The sequence below is a fragment of the Trachinotus anak genome, unplaced genomic scaffold, assembly GCF_046630095.1.
Source record: "Trachinotus anak isolate AG129_WGS33_773 ecotype Australia unplaced genomic scaffold, CSIRO_AGI_Tana_v1 ptg000011l, whole genome shotgun sequence".
Taxonomy (NCBI): Eukaryota; Metazoa; Chordata; class Actinopteri; order Carangiformes; family Carangidae; genus Trachinotus; species Trachinotus anak.
Window position 1 is genome coordinate 14,660,618 of NW_027273862.1, and position 22,545 is coordinate 14,683,162.

Below are 22,545 nucleotides of genomic sequence, written 5' to 3' on the forward strand. Positions count from 1 at the left end.
ATTCTCTGTTTTATGTGTTTATCTGTTTATACTTATCCAGTTATGTAATGACTTCAAAGATGTATATTATATATTATATTTCTTCTTTCGACTCCATAATAACACATAACCATCTTAAATCACATCTTCAGATTTTGTGCTACACCATAATATTATGTTAAGGATAATAAATAACCTGTGTGACTGCCATGTTACAGCTGGATTATGACACTGACAGAGGTTTAGAGTTTGGGGTCTCTTCAGTGCTGCATGGTAAATGGGTTTTGGGTGGAAAATTCTGGAGTCTTGAGTCTGGTTCGCATTGCTGATATTACAAACACCAGACCCCTAAAAGTAATGCACACAATACTACTGTGTGCTAGTCTTTGTGAGGGTCAGACTGATCTTTGGTGAAATCATCTGAGTGCTGTGGAAAAGAGGTGTTGTAGGTTGAAAGAGATATATGAGCAGCAGATCCAGTGCTCCACTCTGTGTCCAAGCAACCAAGGTGATATTTACCATTACCAGCCTTCCTGTCGACTCCCCAGTTCAATTATTGTAAGATCTATTTGATTTCAGATTAGTGGCATCTGCAGTATTATTTATATTTCATGACTTCATGTTTGTGTTTGATTTCTAAGTGATTGTTCCTGTTTCTCTTGATCAAGCTTGGTCTTTCAGAATAAAAACACGTCACCATGAACTGCATTACAGAGTCAGTATGAAAATACATTTACTAATGTGACAATGAGTAATTCTACTTGGCTTATCTTAAGATTGCAAACAAAAACATGTGACACCATAAGAAGTATAATAACATCATTGTTATCTTAAAAAAACCAACCAAACAAACAAACAAAAAAAAGAAACATATGAGAAGTCCTAAAACGAGATTAAAATCAGACAGCTGAACAATTACATTAAAGTTTTACAATAATACACAATATTACACACTGACCTGGGCCTTTGCACATATTTAAGTGCCAAATACACAGGGGAAGAGAATTGCAACATTCCTCTAAAACATTTAAAGTAGAGAGACTACTTATATTTCTAAAAGGTGTGACATAACAAGGTCATTTGTACAGCATTTCTTTCAGAGAAGTAGCACACCTAGACTTACAAGCAGGAAAACAAGCACTTTGTCTCTCCTGAATAATCCGTGGGACTATCCAGTCTCTCAAGGATGACTATAATTTACCTAGAATAGCTAAATTCTGATATCGTAGAAGTATACAACAAAGAAAAAGCGTTCAGTGTCAACAAAAAGCCCACTTTCAAGATTAAATTTGAGCGGGTAGCTACAAAATTCTTTTGCTTTCACCAGATCCACAGAGGTGATTTTTCATTTTATAATACATGCACACAATATTCCAGCTTTACCCTTATTCTGAAATTGACACAATATTAAATTAAGCTATCTACGAGGTTTATGAGGGATCATGATTCATTAGTACTTCTGACTTTTACATGTTTATGCAATGTCTAATTAAAAGTCCTTCATAAACAGAAATATGTTAATTTTAAAATAGAAGAGTAAATGCTTTAATTTTCATGTTAATGTTGTATCCCTTTGTTGGAGCAGCAGAAATGTTCTCACACCTCTAGCAAAACCCCACAAATAAATTATCATTATACTTTATATAGTCTGATACTGGCATATGCTGCATGTTTCCAGAAGAAGACTTCAATGTGAATAAGATAAGGTGGTAATCCACTTAAATAATGTTTTAATCATTGTCTCATTTGGATTAATACGACAAAATTTGGATTAATGCTGGAATATTGGTGTTGAATGCACTGAATACAGTAGAACAGGCTGAATTCGAAGTCAATTAACCTGCTTCCTGTTGTATTATTTTCGAGATAGGATCATGTCTTCTCCCTCTCTCAGGCCAACCTAACAATTTCCTGTCAGTGAGATGTATAGTGCGTGTATGTGCGTGTACCAGACACCTGTGTCAGTGTTTTTGTTTCACGTTAAGGTACAGGCAACTGTGGCACAATTAAATGTATTGTGTTATCTGATATGTACGCCCAATTGGGGAATGAAGCCTCTGATGTGAGTGTTGGCTTGGTGGTGGTTGTTGTTCTCTTCCTCAGTGTTTGGCACTTAAGCCACGTCTCCTACGTCTTCTCATTTTCCTTCCTCATATTTCCTCCTCAGGGTCAGAGCTGTGGTTGCTCATCTGTGACGGACAAAAAAACAGTGAGACAGGACAGTGAGGGAATAAAACAAAGACACGTTTCATCAAACTGCAAGCTCAGAATGACTAAAGTAAAATTTCATTATGTAAGTATGAATTGATTTCACAGTAGCTTGCACAGTAGTTGCTCTGTCATTGTGGCATTTGTAACAAGACAGGAACATCTGGTTGTATCGTTACTTTACAACCAAAAAATAACATAACTGTAATTCATTTAAAAATTCAAATATTGTCTTTGGACATTTTTAGTTTCTGTGGAAAAGTGAGTTTTCCTTTTTTCTTTTGTTTTAACATAAGGGAAATTACAGTTATATCTTTTTATTCACAAAACAGGGCCAAGGCAGACAAAGAACTACTGCTTGAATCAAATTAACCATGACCTTTGTCATGGATCATAATAATATCACCAGAAACTAGGCGGGTGGTCCCTCACTTCTGCACTTTTCAGTCATTCCTGAAAAAGTAATCTTATGGCGCATTTACCGTGTGGTGGTCCTCATCAGGCTCCCTCAGGTCAGGGCTCTCCCTGTGGATTCGATGGCGGGAGCTGGGTGGAGAGAGAGAGGAGAGGGAGTGCTCTGGGCTGCTGGCTGACAGAGCGTACAGGGAGCCAACTGGACTGTCCTCTCTCAGGGGAGACCCTACAACACAGACGTGAACACATGGAGTTTATGGAAAAGGGTTCGGTTTGGATCTTAGGTTCTGAAGAAAATACATGTTTACTGTGGGTCAAAGGCAAAAACGTCTGTGCACGTCCCACTGACTTTGTACCAGATGACAGAAAACAAAAGTGGAAGTGACGGAATGAAGGACAGATGAGGAGATAGGGAGAGGGAAACAAGTGACAGGGGAATCAAGTAGAGCTGGAGACAAATTAATATGAAGATGAGTGCTATCAATCGCCCAAGGTCATTGAAAGTAGACAGGAGAATACACACATGCATACACACTCTTCTGTAGTTGTACATTCACAGCTGCTAACCTGCATTAACCTCAGTTGTCACATTTGCTCTGATGTTATGAAAATGACATTTAAGTTCAGGGATGACACACTGTCTTTGTTTTTCTTTTTTACAAGAACTTTTTTGTGTACTAACAACTGAGGACATATAGAGGACATGGTGTAAATTGTGTTTCAGTTTACGATCAGTTTAATTAAGACTGCAGTAAAAGCAATTTCCCTGGGAGGGATAATAAAGCTTTGTGCTGTTCATTCCCTGAACTGGTTGTTACTGTATTGTGTTCAAGTGTCCACATGAGGGCAGCAGCAGTTCTTGCCTCTGCTGTCATCGTCAGTCGCTGGTATCTGTGTGTTTCCTGAAGCTTCATCAGTCAGTAACTTCAACCACACTGTTTGTTCAGCATATTCCATTATTTGCTCATGACCATAAAACCAGACACCCCTACTCCAGCTGAGTTTGCCTTTGATTTAACTTAAAAAAAAAAAAAAATCCTGACTGGAGGAAAATAATTGATTTGTCAGGTATAACAGGAGTGGCTCTGCTGGTGCAGAGCACTCCCACCCCCAGTCGCCCTGCGGCACAGATGCTGAATCGTTTTGATTGGGGTTGCGACTGGTGGAGCTAATCAAGCAGAAATCTGAAAGTGGCATACCGCTGGAGTCCAACTTAAAATGTTTTTGATGTGCAAATAGATTATCTATCATTCATTCCCACACCTGCCTGCCTCCACTGTCTTCCTGAATGAGTGTCTCACCTTTGTGGTCATTCCTCTGTGTGTCCATCCTGTCGAGACTGTCAAGCAGCCCATCGATCTGTGTCTTTATCAGAGTCAGCTCCTTTTTAATCACCTGCAACTCCTCCATGCCCACTGCAGGGACACAGAGAGAGCAAGTGTGCGTGAATGTAAGGGACATTAGGAAACCTGAAAATATCTTCTGAGAGAGCTTTAAAGGAGTAGTTCAACATTTGGGGGAACACACCTAGTCACTCTGAAGAGTGATACTATTAGTACTGTTCTCATATCTGCATGATTCATACTGTATGTGAGTGAGTGGCTTATTAGCTTAGCTTAGCATAAGGACTAGAAAAAACAGAGGGAACAGCTAGACAGGCTTTGTCCAATGGTAAACAAATCTACCCACCAGCGTAGAGGACTAAGACTCAATAATTAACATGTTATAGCCTGTTTTTAAGCCATACAAAAGAAACTGTGTATGTAAACTTTTTTACAAAACAGCTTTGAGCAGTTTAAGTTCAGTCAAATCTCACTTGTCCAGTCATATTACTCACACTTGGCTGTGGTTGAACTAGTGGAGTGGGCTCTGGAGCTTTTGGAGTGGGTTCTGTCTCGACTGCGTCTGTGTCCGGAGTTGTAGGAGGAGGAGGAACGGGATCGCTTGGCCAGACTGGGTCCCAGGTGTAAAGGAGAGAGGGATGCTGGCACACGCTGGTAGTCATACATCCTGGAAATTCAGCAGATGCAATTAAAAGAAAAAAAAAAAAACTTTAACAAACTTTTCATGCATCTAGTTTTGCTTTTATTGAATTTGTAGGAAGCCGGTGGGAAGTGTTTTTCTGAACTCATGATGAAAGGGAGCCTCCTCACAAGGAGCTGGAAACAATGTAATCAGCATATTGATGAAAATGACTAAACATGAGCATGGATATGGACAGCAGGGATGATGATTATTCTGCAGGTAGTTTGAGCTGTCCACAGCCTCTGTTCTCTGTGAAGAAGCAATGCACAAAGCTTTTAAAGCCATCTGCAGGTGGCCAGTGTATACTCAAAAGATCACTTTAATCTTCATCCAGATTGATATAGAGCATGCTGTAATGCTTAAACTAGCACAGAGTGTGTAACCTTAATGCTTTTTTGGTACAGAAAAATGTGTCTGAAGCACAGAGTATCAAAATGTGTACAGAAAACTGGAATGGAACACCTGGTAAGATTAGTCTTGTTTACTTAGAGGACACAAAAAATATATATATATAGGTTAGTTTATGACTTCAATCAAAATTTACAGAATTTTGAATTAGACTACTTAGACAAAGGTCTTATGTGAGTGCTTGTATTTAACATTGAAGATTTTGTAAAACTATTCTTTTTTAATTCTTTAAATAAAGTGTCTGTGCCAAAACTCAGGTATCGTACTGGCAGTGGCACTAACAAAGGAGTGATCCAAGCTAGCAACTGAAATGAAAGAGAATATATGTATACCATGAAGAAAAGCAGCTGCTCAAGCATCTCATGGATAAATATGGTTGTTGATATTTTATGTTCATTTGTCTTTTACTGTCTATCTCTGTTTCTCTCTCTCTTGTGCGCTGGCATTGCCTCGTCCCTGTGGACAGCTCCATGTTTCTATCTGTCACTGAATGTAATTGGTTCTGTCAGGGCCAATCAATAGCTCCCCGGCAAGCTAGTAGTGCCGGTGACAGGAGGTGTATCACAGTCAAACTCTATAGTGGTTACCGAAACGCCGCTGTGTGTTTGTGCATGTGTGTGTGCTTCAATAGAAATACAGATGATGTGGTGATTCACTGCCCCAATGAGAAGGTGAAACACAGGCACAGGAACAAAGCTAACCAATCATTACAGGGAAGAGCTCCAGGAAGGGTTGGACCTGGGGCAAACAAGATCTATAAATTATTTTACTAAGGTTTCTGTGCAGTTGTTGTGAAGGAAATTTTCTTCACTTCCAGTGTTTCTCTTGTTTTCCTAGGCCTCACACACACTCCGAGAGTCCAGGCGATAACACCCTTCCATGTTTCACTGTTTAGCTTCTATTGCGACTGTTTGTTTAGCCTTATTTGAAGGAAGGTGTGGTAAAATGTTGCAAGCATGTGATACCTGGGAATATAGGTGTCAGACAAGACATCTTGAGGAAACTGGTGTGGCACTACTCTGATTCACATGCTGACTGTGTAGTGCTCGTCATTTCCTCCTTGGTGCCAAGCTTACAATAAATACTTCTGCCAAAGTCATCTGAACTCCTGGTGATCACCTTTTTTTCTCCACCACAGTTGTAGCACCCACAACTGATAAACAGATCAGGTTCACAAAAAAAGCGATCACAAGTGCAATAAATCTGACTGCAGATTCAGAATAGACACTGTGGTAACAGCAGTCCAACAGAATCTAGTCACAATCTGGGGACAGTCTGAACACAGCCTAAATGGTTTCTACAGAGCCAGGAGAGGGAAAAGTTCCTCTGCTGTATATCACAAGCCAGCAACAGGGAGACAAGCTGTCAGCTGCAAGGACTCTGAGGCTTACAGTAATGTAGATTTACTGATTGAGCTGTTAGCCAGTCAGTCAAAGCCAGCCCAGCTTACTGAAAGGTTTTCTCTGTTGTTTTCTGCTGTGTTTTATTCAGTGAAGCCTCTCTACATGATACAGGGATTTCTGCACAGACTGTGTTCTTAGCATATCCACAATACTCACATAGACACACAGGTATCACAGTGTCACATAAGGATGAAGTGTATTAGGCCACCATAAGTGTGTAAGATTAGAGGCTTTGAGCATTGTCCATGTGGGGAGACACAGAGACCAAAGACTTATGGGAGTTTAAAGTCCTTTAGAGCAGTTTGCAGGGGCACATAGACAATGTGTTGTTTCACCGGCTTTGAAGTGTCATCTCAGAGAATGGAAGCTCAGACAATGAGAGACTGTAGACGAGTGAGGATTACAGAAAAGTGTGGGTGTGTGTGTGTGAGACAGAGTGTTTGTCTCTATGGATTAGACCCCACACGAAAAGCAGCTTTGTCAGCTTGAGCTGTTATCTGTGCGTTGAAAGACACTTTTCTTTCGTGTTCGCACAAGAGGACAGCGGACAAAAAAAAACCAAACCAGTCATTTCTCTCTTCCCCACACACTGATGCGCCTAAACAACAAACACAGAAACACAAATGCACGCACACTCTCCATTGCACTTGCACCCAGAGGCAAACACAAACACGCACAGCTGTCAGTAGTGCTAGCCAACAGAATGGGGAATAATCATGCACTGTGTTAAAAACAAATTAAAAATCAGTGGTGAGTGTTCCCCCCAGAGCAAAGATGGAAAAATGCGGAGCAAAGCAAACCAAAGAAAAAAACAAAACAAAGAAAAGATGACAGTTAATACTCAGAGCAACAGAGCATTGATAAGTGTGAGAAGCGAATAAGGTATGTGTGTGTGTACAATGTGACTGCCTGCTTTTATTCAGATGTGCTGAGTGAAGTGTTTATGAGTGAGACCTGGGGGATGTAAGAAGGTCCCTGAGCAATTTCATTGAAGGACCAATAATACAGAGCTCAGTCTAACTTCCTCATCCACACAACCACTGCACTTAACTGTACACTGCACAAGTCTGTATTCTGCACATTCCATCACATTGCAAACTGAGTCCCAAACAATATGTTCAGTTTCAGTGTTTTAAGGGCATTATATAAGCCTAATGTACAACTATGTTATGTAAGCCTAATTTTTACAGCAGACGGCATTATGTTCGGCATTTGGCATTTTCATTTTCATTTTAGAAAATTAGCTTTAATCATCTTTAGCTATCTGTTATAAATTACTAACTTTTAGTCAAAATATGGTCAATCAAAAGTGAAAAGGTCTTTTAGTGACATTCATGTTTTTAATTTTGGTCAAATACTGGTTGTTTTTAGGCAGAGATGGCGAGAGACAGGTTTTGGTTACACTGTCAAAAAACTGACAGAGACCCGCACAGTACAAATTGGTAACAGCAATTTAAAATAGCAGTATAGACCAATACTGTCTCCTCTTGAATATTTGGCAATAAAGCGATTATTAGCTTTCATGCAAAGGTACACAGATTTACAATGAACTGAGTTTGTACTGATGAACAAATGCATCAACCCCTCTCGTTAATTCAGAAAAACTGAACTTACGTTATCTCGTTAGTTTAGAAAAACAGGATCTATCTTATCTCGTTAATTCAGAAAAACAGGATTTATCTTGTTAATTCAGAAAAACAGAATTTATGTCATCTCATTAGTTAAGAAAAACAGGATTCATCCTGTTAATTCAGAAAAACAGAATTTATCTTATCCTGTTAATTCAGAAAAACTGAACTTATGTTATCTCGTTATTTTAGAAAAACAGAATTTATATCATCTCATTAGTTCAGAAAAACAGGATTCATATCATTAATTCAGAAAAACAGAATTTATCTAATTTATTCAGAAAAACAGAATTTATCTTATCTCATTAATTCAGAAAAACAGGATTTATCTTGTTAATTCTGTAAAACAGAATTTATCTCGTTGATTCAGGAAAACAGAACTTATCTTGTTTATTCACAAAAACAGGAGTTATCCAGGATTCGAATTATGGGGGATTGGGGGTGTCTGACCCCCCTAATTAAGACTTGGACCCCCCCAAAATAGTGAAAAACAACAAATTGGGGTTGGGGGGTTTGGGAGGGCGGGGTTGAAACATTTATATATCCTTCTCATATTACAATATCAAATATTACAATATATTTCCCATATAGATGCCTGAAAGAATCTTGCAATATGATTTCAGACACCCCTAAAGTGGACCGTACCATTTCTTAACCTTACGTTAGTTGAACGCCTCGTCTACCTGCCTCACTCCATCAGTGGCTCACAGGACTTAAATTGGGCCTGAGCCTGTTGGAGTTGAGCTCCGTCTCCTTCAACATCATACCATCACATCACACTTGTATTTTTTTTAATCTCCCAGAAAACCTGTAAATTGTAGCTGATACAGTCTCTAACGGCGCATGTAGCAAAATTAGACACTCTGTAAAATAATTTTGTTCCGTGGTAAGTTTAAGGTTACTCACAGCGCACAAACAGATGAGACAAACCATCAGAGCAAAGTGAGAAATATCCACAGTTCTGTTATTGTTCTGTTATTCCATGCTGCTGCTCCTCTCATGCAGTGCGCATGCAGCAAGATGTGTGAGTGGGTTATTATGGTTACACTGACGCCGACCCCCTGATTGTCCTTGTATAATTCGCACTCTGCCTGCACAGATACAGACTGATGACAAATTAAAGGAAAAAACCTGATTTCAAAATAGCAAAGGTAGATGTTTCCGCAGCAGGGGTCCCGGAAACTGTTTGATGAGTATGAAGTATTCACAGTCACGACATCTCAACCCAGTTGTGCACTATGGCAGATTTGGTCTTACACATCATCAAAACACCAAATGAGGGAATATCTTTTGGAAGAATGGTGGTCTTCCCTCAAGTAGAGTTCAGAAACTTGGAACTTGGAGAATCTATGCCAGTGAGGAGCAGTGAAGCTGTTCTAGTGACTTGTGGTGGTCCAACACCTGACTAAAACATGCTCATCTGCATATTATCGTCATCTAACACTATATCACACAATAAGAGCTTGTGATATAACGCAGACTGAGGTAAACACTTAAGATTTAGTTTGAGTATCTTAGATTTTCACTCATCATGAATCCAGAAACTGAGTGTGTTTAAGTGTGCACCTGTCTATGTACGTGGTAATATGGATTTTTTTTTGAGTGCATGGACACACATTTCTATACCAGCATGTGTGTGAATGTGACGAGCGAGCTCCTTGCTGTTGAGGAGTAGCAGGCAACATTGTAAGCAAAGACTGGATGACTGACAGCTGTGTGGCAGACAGCGATGGGAAGCGGAGACTCCTGGAGACAGCAGGGATGAAGAATCTGCTTTAGCCTCATCCCTTTTAGCCTCCTGTGACACACAGACAAGCAATACAGTGTGAGAGCTGCCATGCATGGCTTTCTGACAGTACCTGTCATAGTAGTCCTCGTGATAGCTGTCATAGTCCAGGTCAAACTCAGATCTGCAGGAGAGGTGGAGAGAGAGACAAACAAGGAGGAGGTGGTTGGTAAAGTATCTGTCAAAACTACATGATATACTTTTACTTGGCTATCACATATATGTCTTAACAAACAGCAAGCTTGGTTGGTGTGTCAGGGTTTAAAGGGTGTGTGTGTGTGTGTGTGTGTGTGTGCGTGTGTGTGTGTGTGAGTGAGTTGCAACAGAGTTATATAGTGCAATCACTTCATCTGGAAAGAATACAGTGTTCATGATCTCCAGCCAGCTGGAAAAAGACATTGGATTTGTTCTGCTGCAGCATCAAAGGTGGAAAATCCATAGAAATTGTCTCATGCTTCAACTGTACTACCCACTGAACACCTCCATGTGTGCCTGTGTGTGTCTGTGAGAGAGGGAGAGGAGAGAGAGAGAGGGAGAATCAGAGGCAGGTGAGTGATGTGACAGGAGTGGACTTGAATGGGCTGCTGGTCTGATGTGAACCTGTGGAACAAACCAGAGGACGTGCAGGAGAGAAAAGTGACACTAAGCCAGAGCGAGATCACATTTTGGTGTGTCAGACCTCAGCATTCCTCCCTAATCCCCACACAGAGTCGCTAATAATCCCTCCATGTTGCTCACCCTCCCTCTGTCTCCCTTTGTCTCTCTCGCTGACTCACTCTCTCTCTCTCTATCTGTCTTTGTCATTCTTTCATTCGTCTGTCATGCTTTCTCTCTTTGTTTAAACTGACCTCACTCTCTCCATTTCTCTCTAATCAATCTTACAGTTCAATTCAATTCAATTCAGTGCAGTTCAATTCACTTCACTTCACTTCACTTCAATTCAATTAAGTTCAAGGGCTTTACTCACAAGATACGCATTTATTTGCATTGTAAACACATAAAAAAAAGACTCCTGCATACTGTTCTTGCATTGAAGATGCACTGGATCAGTAAACCATTATGATCACTTATTCTTTTTCTGAGTATTACATAAACCTGCAGTAACAGTTTTTTTCTTTTTTTTTTTCCACAGTTTTTTAAATATAACTCCAATATTCACAACAGCGTCCTGAAACTCACTGTAAAGCTCTGGAAACACTGAGGAGATCTGCATATTCAGGTGGTAACTGTCTTGATCCTTTCACATTGCCATTTGATACATTGTTGTTCTAAAAATAACAAAAGGTAAATGAAGGTGTCAGTGTGCTTTAAAGACATGCTTGTCGAATAGTCAAGCAGTGTCAAAAAGCTTCCCCTCCTGAAGACCTTTCCAACATCAAAACTGGAAACGTTGATTCTGATCATTTTTGTCACTTTCTGAAACCAAAACTGCAACAATCACAACCACTCCAAGCAGCAATTGGCCAGGTGTGTGGAGGTGAGACACTGTGCAGGATTTAAATTTCTCTTTCACGTTGTCTTTTTTCATTCCTCACACAGCTTTCCTCATTTTTTGGGTGTAGTGCTGAGGGCAACAAAAGTGTGTGTGACTATCCCCATTTGTCCGAATCATTGCTTCATGCTCCTCTTAGTGATGGCTGGCTTTTTGGCACGCCTGCGAACAGGTATCAACACTTTCAACACTTTTGCCTTTAGATGAAATTGGATGACCCTTCATATGAACCAGATAGTTTGAGGCACACCAAACTCTTTTATGAAAACTGAAGGAAGAAGGGACCAAACTGATCATTTGACTGGATAAATATCTTGAATGCAACAGCAGCATGCATGAATCTTTTATACGAGGTACTGAGCTCCTGCCCAGCATCTTTTAACGTGCAAGTCTTTTTTCAAATATGCAATGACACAAGACACAACCTTGTTAGGAAACTGTTGCCTATTTACACATCTATCAGCATATTCGGAGCAGCATTAGCATTCATTTGGAGTCATGTTTGTGTCCGCCTGATGAATGCAAGTCCAATATTCTCTTATCTGCTATTTGTTTTTGGCCTCCACTAACTCCTGAGGGAAATATCTGGCCCTTCAGCTACTAATTGCTCCACTATGTTCACCAGCTAACATTGCCAGGGCAGGTGGGGCACAGTGGGTTTACCCTTTTGGTTAAAAATGAGAGTGGTGAGAGCCAGACAGTAAACCTGCAGGGAGCAAAATGGGCAACGAAACCAAAACAATGTGCTGAAAGACACAAAACACTGTGGTGCTTAGGGGAACTGCAGGGTCAGATTATATTTCTCTGAGATTGTCACTAAGAACAAGCCCTGTGATTCTGATTTAATAAAAGAAAAAAGTGTATATAGTTTAAAATAAACAGATATGAAAAGATGCAACAACAAACCATAGATAATAAAGAATTTAAAGTCATTTGTATTCAAAGATCTCGGACATAGTTACCATACATTCATATCCAAGTAAAAGCCCATGTCCAACAAAAATTATGTGATTTTTCAGGACACTTCAACATATTTTGGGAAACCAACACACCCACAGTCCTTGCCATCTGCTTATCTGTTGCTCAGGGAGGTGGTTGTGGTTGCAGCTCATCTCCTCTTTGAGATGAGCAGCAGGGGACTTAACCAAATACTTTTACACAGTCAGAATTACACGCGTACAAATATACACAGACAAACATGACGCGTTTAGAAGCATGAGAAGCACAACCCTCTCAGCCTCTGTGTGCGTTCATGTGGATCTGAAGTATGGACTTATTTTGGAGTGAACTGTAATCACGTCTCCACCAGTGTTACTCTCATGGACTCCTCTCTGTCTCATACCAGCTGGTTTTCAGAGCTCAGGAGACATGAAATCTCAAAATAATTTAGAACAAGTGCTCATGTCTGAGCTGCTCACTTGCCAAAATTCAAAGCATAATTTCCATCCAATTTACAGAGTGCCTTCTGTTATCCTGTTAGAAATGGAGGAGGTCCACGTATTGTTTTAGCTCATTTTGTCAAACCAGTTAAGACATCTGGATTCTTATGTATTGCAGGACACAAGAGAAAAAGAGAAGCAGTAACTCAACAGCTCCTCAGCTGAGCTGGGCTTTCTGTTCTCTAAGTGAAGTTAGCCTGAGGAGAGACAGAAAATAACATAAAATCTTAACTGAGGGGGAACTAAGCTGCTGTTCACTCTCTGCTTGTTTCTTTCACACTGGCGTTCACTGGTTTACCTTCATCACTGTGGAGTCTGTACAGCTCAGACAGAATAATTAATATTGTTCAATCGCTTCTCTCAGTAAAGACACTTTGTAATCTTGAGCTTTTATTCTTTTATCTCAGTTTCTTTGTTGTTCCTTTAATTTGGCTGCATAGTTTGTACTTTAGAGCTTTTCAGTTCTACTTTACTGTTTATATACATCACTTAGTTGCTGTGAATGTTGAATAACAAATATATGGTCATTCATTTTGTAATGATACTTGGGTCATTGAAAACGTCACCATGGCGGAGTAATTACACAACATAAGCAGGTATTTCCATGCACATGATTTAGTGATGATAAATCTGTGACAGCTAAGCACAGCCCATTTAGACTGTATTTACATCCACAGTGAGCAGCCAGGTGCCTGGGTCACTGTGTATTCTTAGCCGTGTGTGTGTGTGTGTGTGTGTGAGTGTGTGAGAGAGATAGAGAGAGAGAGAGAGACAGATGGACAGCAGGGTCACTAAAGGCTAATTAATTTATTTTCATAATTTCTCAAGTGCCAAAGCAATCCATTAGACACGGCTGGCTATAAATCATCTCAGCCTCAGCACGCCTCTGTGTGTGTGTGTGTGTGTGTGTGTGTGTGTGTGTGTGTGTGTGTGTACATTAGGCAAAGGGTTGCTTTTTTGTGAACAAAGCATCCCTGAGATTTCCAAAGATTTTTCAAAGGTGTGTATCTGTGTGTGCGTGTGTGCTGGAGAGCGAGAGCGACTGTGTGAGATGAATTATTAGAGATATAGTTCAATTGGCTTTGAGCCTTGACAGATGCAATTTAAATCTCACTGACAATAAATCAAAGTGTCATTTTATGCAAGCTTCTTGTTTTCTTGACGGTGGTGACATCCTTGACAAATAATCATTGATTTTTTTTTTTTTGTCCTAAACTTCTGTTCAATCACTTCACATCATTGTCAGCAGCTCTTTGTTTAGTTATCAGACTGGATGATCAAAATAATATTCAATTTAATACAATATATACAAAATATGGTACAAACAATAATGGCAAAATTTCAGCTGTTGCCTGAACGTAACTACATTTATAGAGAAAATTTAGATGTGCTGCATTTAGCAACAGAAAAAAAAGGCAGCAGCTAAGTTTAGGCCCTCCTCCCTCTGAACAGTCTATCACAGCTAAAGTAACAAAATGTACCCTGAATGAAGAGCCACACCGTTTCATCTTTGAATGTATTTGAAGGTAAATGTTGAGTTTTGATTTGGAGACTGTCCCATTTTTCCTTTTCAGTAGCTAATGACAAATTGATTCTTTATACGTATACATTATGTTCCAACACGTTCATGACTGCATGAAATGAGGTGTGCACACATACACACAACTGCCCTCAGGTATATTACTCACACAATTCATGAAGCAGTGTGTGTGAAGCCACGTAAAGCATGCTTGTCTCAGGAGAAGAAGGAATTAGTTCCAGTTACTTCATTTCAGCACCTATTATGAACTCCCTCTCCTTCTCCTCCAAAAATGTGATGGTCATTGATTCACTTTAGCATTTGGAATGAGGTGAAGGACAGACATGTTTAATGACTGTCTTGTACTTTGAGAATACAAATTTATTCTAACAGTAGAAGCCATCCCTTTATCAGTTCTGTGGGGTTCCTGGGGAAACAGTCGATCAGTGCAGCAGGTGAAGGATGATGGATTTCCAGATCATATAAAATGCAGGTGTGAGTAGTTTGTATTCATCAGTAGTGATGAACAATGAATGAATGAAAACTCCACAACCGGATTTGTTTCTATACAAAAAGTCAAGCTTTTATTTTGACTGATTTGCAACTTCTAGTGTTTGCCTGACATGGCCACAAACCTCACTGCTTTCCTATCCCACCAAACAAAGCCACCACGGCACCACAGGGCTTTGAGCAACGCAGTCTAAAACCAACCAGCGGGAGCACGAAGATTATTTCATTCATCTGACAAGAAAACTTAAATCAGCAACACAGGATAAAACGCGCTCACCAGCATACAGATGTGTTTGGAATTTATGCACAAAAGAGACAAAATAATTTATGCAAAGCTGATGTAATGTTATGGAATATAAAATGTCTGTGTTTGGAAAAACCTCCCAGCATGCACTGTGGCAACAGATTTATGAACGTTCTGTTATGTGTGTGCTGACAATTTTATTAGTGTTAATACTCTCCTCATTGTTTTCACACCTCACCTCTTGTGACATTATTAGTCATATGAACAAATGCAGTCAGACTGCAGATGATGTTGTGTATACAGTTGGTCATGTTCTCCCCCCTATGTTGTTGCTGCATTGATAGTATGCCTGTTGAATCTGCTGTTCAAGTTTTACTCTCTTGAATTCTGTGGGTTTTTCAAATGTAAACAGAATAATAAACAGGAAAGTTGTTAGAAATAATGCATCGAAACAGAGTGAGAGTCATAAGACCAGATCTTACAGGACACCACCCCCTCCCTTTTCCCTCATATATTAACTAACTTGTTCAGTCATGCTTTTTCCTGTTAGGAAACAATTCTCGGCTGAGACATATTCTCTCCTTTAGAGTGCTGAGACATTAATCTACGCTTTTGTGTCTTCACACTTAGATTAATGCAATTCTCCGTATGCCTGCCTCAGCCAAGGAGTTGCAGCTTGGTTTAAATTAACAAAGACAAAGCACAGCGGGAACATTACTCCTGCACTGGCTTCTCTCCATTATCTACTAGTGGAGTTTAGAATTAAATATAAAATTGTGGTGATAATTACCTATCAAGTAGTAGCACAGGGTGAAGTACATGGACGCATTTCTAAATTGCTTGGGCTTTAGTCTAAGTACATCTGGAAACCATTTTTAAACCTATTATTTGGAGTAGTTTACCTCTTTTATGAAATCCCCCAATTTAATGGACATTATTAAAAAAAAACCCCATAACTCATTTTTATTCCTTCACTTTTCCAGACTTATGTATTTCCTGTTATTCCTGGATTAGATCTAATTCTTTTGTGGCTGCTATGAACCTGCTTCTCTGGCTTTGTGCATAATGTTTTTTTTATAAGTGAAGCACTATGATATTTATTTTGACTACAGAAAAAAAAAGTTATTGTTTACTAACTTAAGATGGGTCTGTATGGACTCGATGGGTACACTACTAGAGCAAATATCTCCTAATTCATTTTCCTGTGCTTATATCAAAGCTACAAAATCCTGAATTCTGAGACAGAAGTAATCAAATCATACCCAGATGAAGGTCTAGCAAATACGACCTAATAGCAGAGTTCAGCCTTGCACAGAAAGCTTTCCTGTCTTCATTTGACAAACATAATGTGGTGTCATGTGGTCTCATGCTGTGATCCAATATTTGTGTGACCAAAAGCTAGAGAGTAAATCTGGTTTTTCAATAATTGTGTGGATGGTTTGACCTTTTTTCATTTGTGGACTTCTTCCTTGTGGTATTGTGTAGAAGCTTCGGTAATATACTTTATTAGGCAAACATTGAAAAATAGCCAGCAAGAGGATAAGTGTGAGAGACGCTGCAAAGTAGGAATAATGAGGGGGATTTGGTGACAAGTCACGATTCGACTTGATTTGAATAACAGACCAAGACACAAGCTGGTTATTAGCCTTTCCATGTTCCCTCTAGGTTTCATTGCCCCTTAAATCCCGGCAGTGACTCCCACAGCTCCAAATCTTTTCTGATAGCAAGGCAAAGGTCAAGAGAGGATGTTACACTGTGTATGTCAAAGTGGGGCACACTGAGACATGATAAAAATCCAGCAAATTAAACCTTAGGACAGATGAGACACACAGAATCGAAACACAGGCCAAAGCTCACACTAAATAACAACACAATTTCATTGGAAGTGAGCGTGAAGTGTCACGAGCAGCTCACAGTCACACTTTGACGAATTGTTAATGATGTTTCATTGGAGAGCTCCTGGCTTTCTGTCCTGCCTGCACCTGCACCTAACTTCTTGTTGCCTGCCTGCAAATTTTTGAGCCTCGCTTGTTGTGAATTGTCTGTATCAGAGTCCAGTTACCTGAACTATATATACATATATATATATATGTATATATGTATATATAAATATATCCTGCTGTTTTATTTGTCTTGGGATCTGAGTTCATGAGGACATTTTTCAATCCCATATTCATTCTTTTCTTTTTTTTTTGTTTTTGTTTTAAAGGTATAAACTATGTAGCCAAGCTAAAATCTGACAGATAGCACTTGAAATGGTGTGTATATGAACACAAGAATACAAATTCAGATCATGATTTGTTGACTAAACTGTCTTTAATCTGTGATTAAACTATTGTACCTTCATTTTCATACAGTGTACACACACCTGCTAGCCAAATTAAAGGTAAGTGTTTTCAGTGGCTCAGGTATTCAATGAAACTGCATAATCTCTGCAGCATTTAGCACTGAGAATATGTTCACTCGTCAACATGCCCCCCCACTCAGTCATAGTGCTACATATGGAAAGCATAAGAGGACATTATAATCAAGAGAGAACACAGTGGAGTACACATCTACACAGAAAGACTGACAACAGCATGCAGCCAAGCAGAAATGAGATTATTGTGCATAAAAACTGTGCAGTGGGATTTTCCTTCTTGCCCTACCACAACACGAGAAGACTACATTTGTGTTCATGGATTGACAATTAGGGAAGAGACAGGGAGGGAAAAAGAAGAGAGAGAGAGACCAGGGGACATTAGGGTGAGTATGATTAAGATGAAAGCACAGAAGCTTTGATGGGGGACGAGGGGAAGATGAAGGGAGTGCTGGCAGCTCGTTCTCCCTCTCAGACACTCTCTGAGGACAGACTCCAAGCTAATCTACTCCCTCTTACCCTTTCATTTAATCACTGTCGCTGTTTTTCTCCTCATTTCACTCACATTCATAATTTCTTCCTGTCTTTCCTGTTTTTATTTTTTCACAAAATCCATGAGCGGTGCTCCATTTACACCCCCCTGCACTCAACATGTATATAAATATGTGCACATGGACACAAAGAATAAAAATAAAAACTTGTATATTAGTTCAGATGCATTCATATCGATTATGTTCTTTGTATGCCACAAAACATATCATCAGTTATCGCCAATTATTTTTAGCTACACACACCAATTCCCTCTAATGGGGTTTCACACACACAGAGACACATACACTGTCATTCATACTGTATGTGTCAACTGTCAGAGACCTTTACTGTTTACACTGCGGTAACTGCACTGTCCCTCTGGTGCTTCTTGTTCCATTGCAGGCAATATTGCAAATCAATGAGCATGACTGCTTTGTAGTAGGGTAATACTGGATTTACAGGATTTCTGTAATGAAGTCTCTTGATTTTTCCACAAGGCGTTATTTGACATTCCCATCTGGTTGTTTTGTCAATAAAAGATTTTTTCTCTTGAATTATCAAGGTATATGTCAATATCATTCATCAATCATTACTGCCTCACACAACAGCTTCCACATCTCATCCTGAGGGAGAAGTAACATTTGACAAAGGAGCATCTTTATTATTTCCTTAGAAGCCACTTAAACATGCAACGATCACACACTCTGCTGCTTTAATCAATGAAATGTGCAGGAAAGTAGCCGATCAATAACACATCACCATGTAATGTGCTCCTTGACATCCATTACTTCTTGGCCCACTGGTCTGCATCATCTGGATTTACTGTATGTACTGCAGGGCGGTGATATACAGCTACAGGCCGGAGCATGAGAGGTACTAGAGTAATGGCAACTCAAGGAGCTAATAAATTCTTATCATACATGCATCAAGGTTAAATAATGGCCGGAGAGCAATTTATTCAGTCTGAGAAACTGAGGTACATAGACAAGCTTCATGCTTCAGATTGCACTTGTCGTTCCTCACTTTAGTTTAAGTAGTCCTGAATGGCTGGCAGCCCTTAAGGTTTGATTGCAGTTACACTATCAGAAAGAGGAGCAGAGGAGATGGGGAGTGCTGCTGCATCAATAAGGCATTGGCAGCAGATCCTAACAGACATGCATCAGGGAACTGGAGACTCAAAAGAGTGTTCCACAGGAGAAAGACATTTCCCTCTTTGGCCATTCGTCGATCAGAACACATCCCTCATGCACCCTCATAGGTGTGCCAGAGCTCTCAAACAAGAGTGGATAAAGTGGAGGGGGCAGGGAGAGTAAGAATGGATGAGTGGAGTGTTTGTTAAAGAGACAAGGAGGATGGGGACAGAGAGAGAGAGGAATGAGTCAGATTCTCCCACAGCTGTCAGGGTGTGGACATTCCTGACTGATGCAGTGGGCTTGTAGGATCAACCAAGGCAGGGACGAGGCGTGGTGTAGCATGGTATGGTTACTGTTTGGTTAGCCAACCGGCTAAAGAATGTCAGAGATGGAAATTATGAGCGAGTCACATGAATCAGTCTGGTTTTTTTTAGTGTGGCAGAGAGCAGTGACAACTGATGGAAAACTGAAATACACCAATTTGACACAACATCATGACACAAAGTCATGAGTGTCAGTGTTTTTAAAATGTACTTCCACAAGGAACAGAAGACAGTGTCATGACAGTCTGTAACCATTAAACCTTAATGTCACCAATTGCAGCAGGGTTTTGATCCCACTGCAATTGGAGAGGTGCAAAAGAGGGGAGGAGTGGGGAGGAGAATTGCCAATTGCCCTGGACTGTCCAAGCAAAAGATTAACATAATCTGCCTTTCAAATCAGAAGGTGTAACAGGTGTTTACTGTGATTAAAAGCCCCAAGAGCTGTTACATCAATTGCTCATTTAGCAATCTTGCAGGACAGGGCATAAATAAATGAATAATATGCATGTTTTGTTGTCACAGGAAAAAAAAACCACTTTATATAAACCAGGCTGATGAGGTAATAGATTTAGGTGACACAAACTATGTATGTGAATCACTGGAGGACATACAGTGTAATCTACATTTCTCTCTCTCTCTCTCTCTCTCTCTCTGTGTGAGTGTGGGTGTAGGTATGTCTGCATACAACACATATGTGCACGTGTAGATAAGTGTGGGTATAGCTCTATGTGGATGCGCTGCAGAAACACGTTTTTAGTAGCGTTGACTGAATGTGGCCCAATCCTGCTGGAGGCAGAGTGTTTGGAGTAGGATAAGTCCAATTCTTCTGCATGACCGAGGACCATCTGCACACAACCCAACACACAACAGAATTAGCAAATAGTACTATTTTATTAATGTTTTTTTTTTTTTTTTTTTTTTACTAACTTTGACAAGATCTTTTGAATTAAAGCTTGTTGTTAGAATTTATGAAGGAGTGAGAGTTGAAGGGGAGAAGGCTGGTTAACACTCATCTGCCCATTAGTGATGCAGCGCACATACTTCTATGCACTTGTATATATGTAGCTTCCCTCCAGGAGGGCCAACTGCTTGAACTCAGTGTCATTCATCAAAGACTCAAGGTCTCGCTGGGAGCAGTAATTGTAAATTTCAGAGTTCAGGATATTTAGTGCTAATTAGCAGCATTTCACAGCGGTAAGGTGACAAGTGACATCCACAGACCCCTCCCCCTCCACCCATTCCTGTAAAGAGCATGAGGAGCGCAAATATCAAGACTCTTCCTCTAACAGGGGTGACTATCCCCGTCAAAACTGACTAAGAGCGCAAAGTTAAAAGGTTACCCGCGGCTGCCTTGGAGTAATTAATCCTTCCAGCCCTTTCAACTCTGTCAAGCTCCTGCATCGTATTCATGTCCTGAACTGTGCTGTTGTCCTGAAATTACTGAAGAATTAAAAGCTAAAAGTCATTTCAGCTCAATTGCATGAAGGGCAAAGCAGCATGGTAACGCTGAGCTAAAATTAACTTCTTTGCTTGCTACCAAGAGGAAAGTAAAAAAGACAAGGCACTGTCACAAAAATACCAAAGCTTTGAGTGTGCGTGTGTGTGTGTGTGTGTGTGTGTGTGTGTGTGTCTAATTAGACTTTGTCATCCTGCCAAACAAATCCAGTTCGCTCCTTGGACAGCAAGAGAGGGTCTGAACATTTAGAGGATATCTAGAGCAAATAATAAGCTGCCATTCAGAAAGGCCCCTAGGAGAGCCGTCTGTGGTTTTAACTGTGATCGACGGGACTGACATTTGCTGAGTCAACCTCAGACTGCAGTCAGTGATCCTCACTGGGCAAAACTTAAACCTCAGCTAACAGCAGCCATGCTCTGTCAACAACCTCCCTGTATCTGCCTCATTCTTGTAAAGAGGGAGGTTGAAAGAGGCAAAGAAATCAAAAGTGAATAGACAGAGACGTGTTTAAGGCAATGAGGGAGACTAGTGTAAAACTTTAAGCCATTGTGTTTGTTCAGATTAGAGAAAAACTGAACAGTCTGGTGCAGCAAAGAAGGAGTCATTAGCAGAATTTTAAGGAGATCCAAGACTAACACAGCATAGTTAAAAAGTCAAACTGTCCAAAGTACAGTGGCAGTTCTAGCTTGTATGTATCATAAAAAACAAAATAAACTAACAAGAATAGAAAGAAAAATAGTCACTTTGTCTCTCTACTTCTATCTCTGTCTAGTTACACAGTTTGTTCCCACCCAGTCTTTGTACGGACAGAGGGTTGAAAGTCATCAACTACAGTTGTGCACCTGAAGGAATTGTTTGCACTAACTTTCAAGACATCATTTACTTACATTGCTGCAGGAAATCTGTAAATTAACCAAACTCTTAATCCCTGAAAAGGCTTGTTTTCTATGAAATTTACATGGTTTTTTTTCAGTTTTTGGTGAACTAAACGTTTATGTTTTTTTTTTACTCTCACCCCTGTACCAATTAAGGTTATTCACTGAACTTCATTTAAAAGTGGAAAGTTTTTTTTTTTTTGACTGTTTCTATCCACATGATAACGATACCTTTAACATGTGTATGGCTGCATTAAGCTATTATGGCAAATGTTGCAAATTAATGTGCAGGACTGATTGACAGCAGTATTAGAATTTTGATTTTATGGACCAGCTAAAAACAAACTGCTCCATATGTTATTTTAGTTGAGTTAGTTCAGTTGATTTTCCAGATAATATATAGCTATATATTTCTATATTTTCTATATGGCCCACCCCTTACGAGAACTGTTATGGTGTGTTTAGACTGAACAAGGTGAATTTTAAAGGCAGCATAATTGCATACAAAGGCAACAGAAAGACAGGCATAAAAAACTTCTTCAGAACAACTTGAGAAAAAAACTTCTGCCTTTCCTGGGGCTTTACGAGTTTGATTCATAAAAGTAACAGAAATAAGACGATAATGCAAGACTGGAGAGAAATAACAGAAAGAACTGGGGTCAGATGTATAGATGTTGTTTATGTGCAAAAAACACGTGTACGTGTACGCACAGCTTTACAAGTCTGATGAAAAGTATGCATATACATATTTATCCTTCTTTTTGGCCATGAATTCACAGCTTTATGCATATAGCCCCTGGAGTTCATGTTGAG

At 39.8% G+C, this 22,545-nt stretch overlaps 1 protein-coding gene across 1 annotated transcript in view; it reads right to left on the reverse strand.

Moving 5' to 3' along the window:
- Positions 1–683: 683 nt before the first annotated feature.
- LOC139628261 (heterogeneous nuclear ribonucleoprotein C-like) overlaps positions 684–22,545 on the reverse strand; it is a 37,167-nt gene continuing 15,305 nt past the window's right edge. The window contains exons 3-7 of the mRNA XM_071489767.1: positions 9,925–9,975; positions 4,439–4,611; positions 3,903–4,016; positions 2,670–2,827; positions 684–2,168 (exon numbers count right to left, since the gene is read on the reverse strand). Coding sequence (XP_071345868.1) covers positions 2,130–2,168; positions 2,670–2,827; positions 3,903–4,016; positions 4,439–4,611; positions 9,925–9,975 — 535 coding nt within the window. The 3' untranslated portion in view covers positions 684–2,129. The remainder of the gene's footprint in view (positions 2,169–2,669; positions 2,828–3,902; positions 4,017–4,438; positions 4,612–9,924; positions 9,976–22,545) is intronic.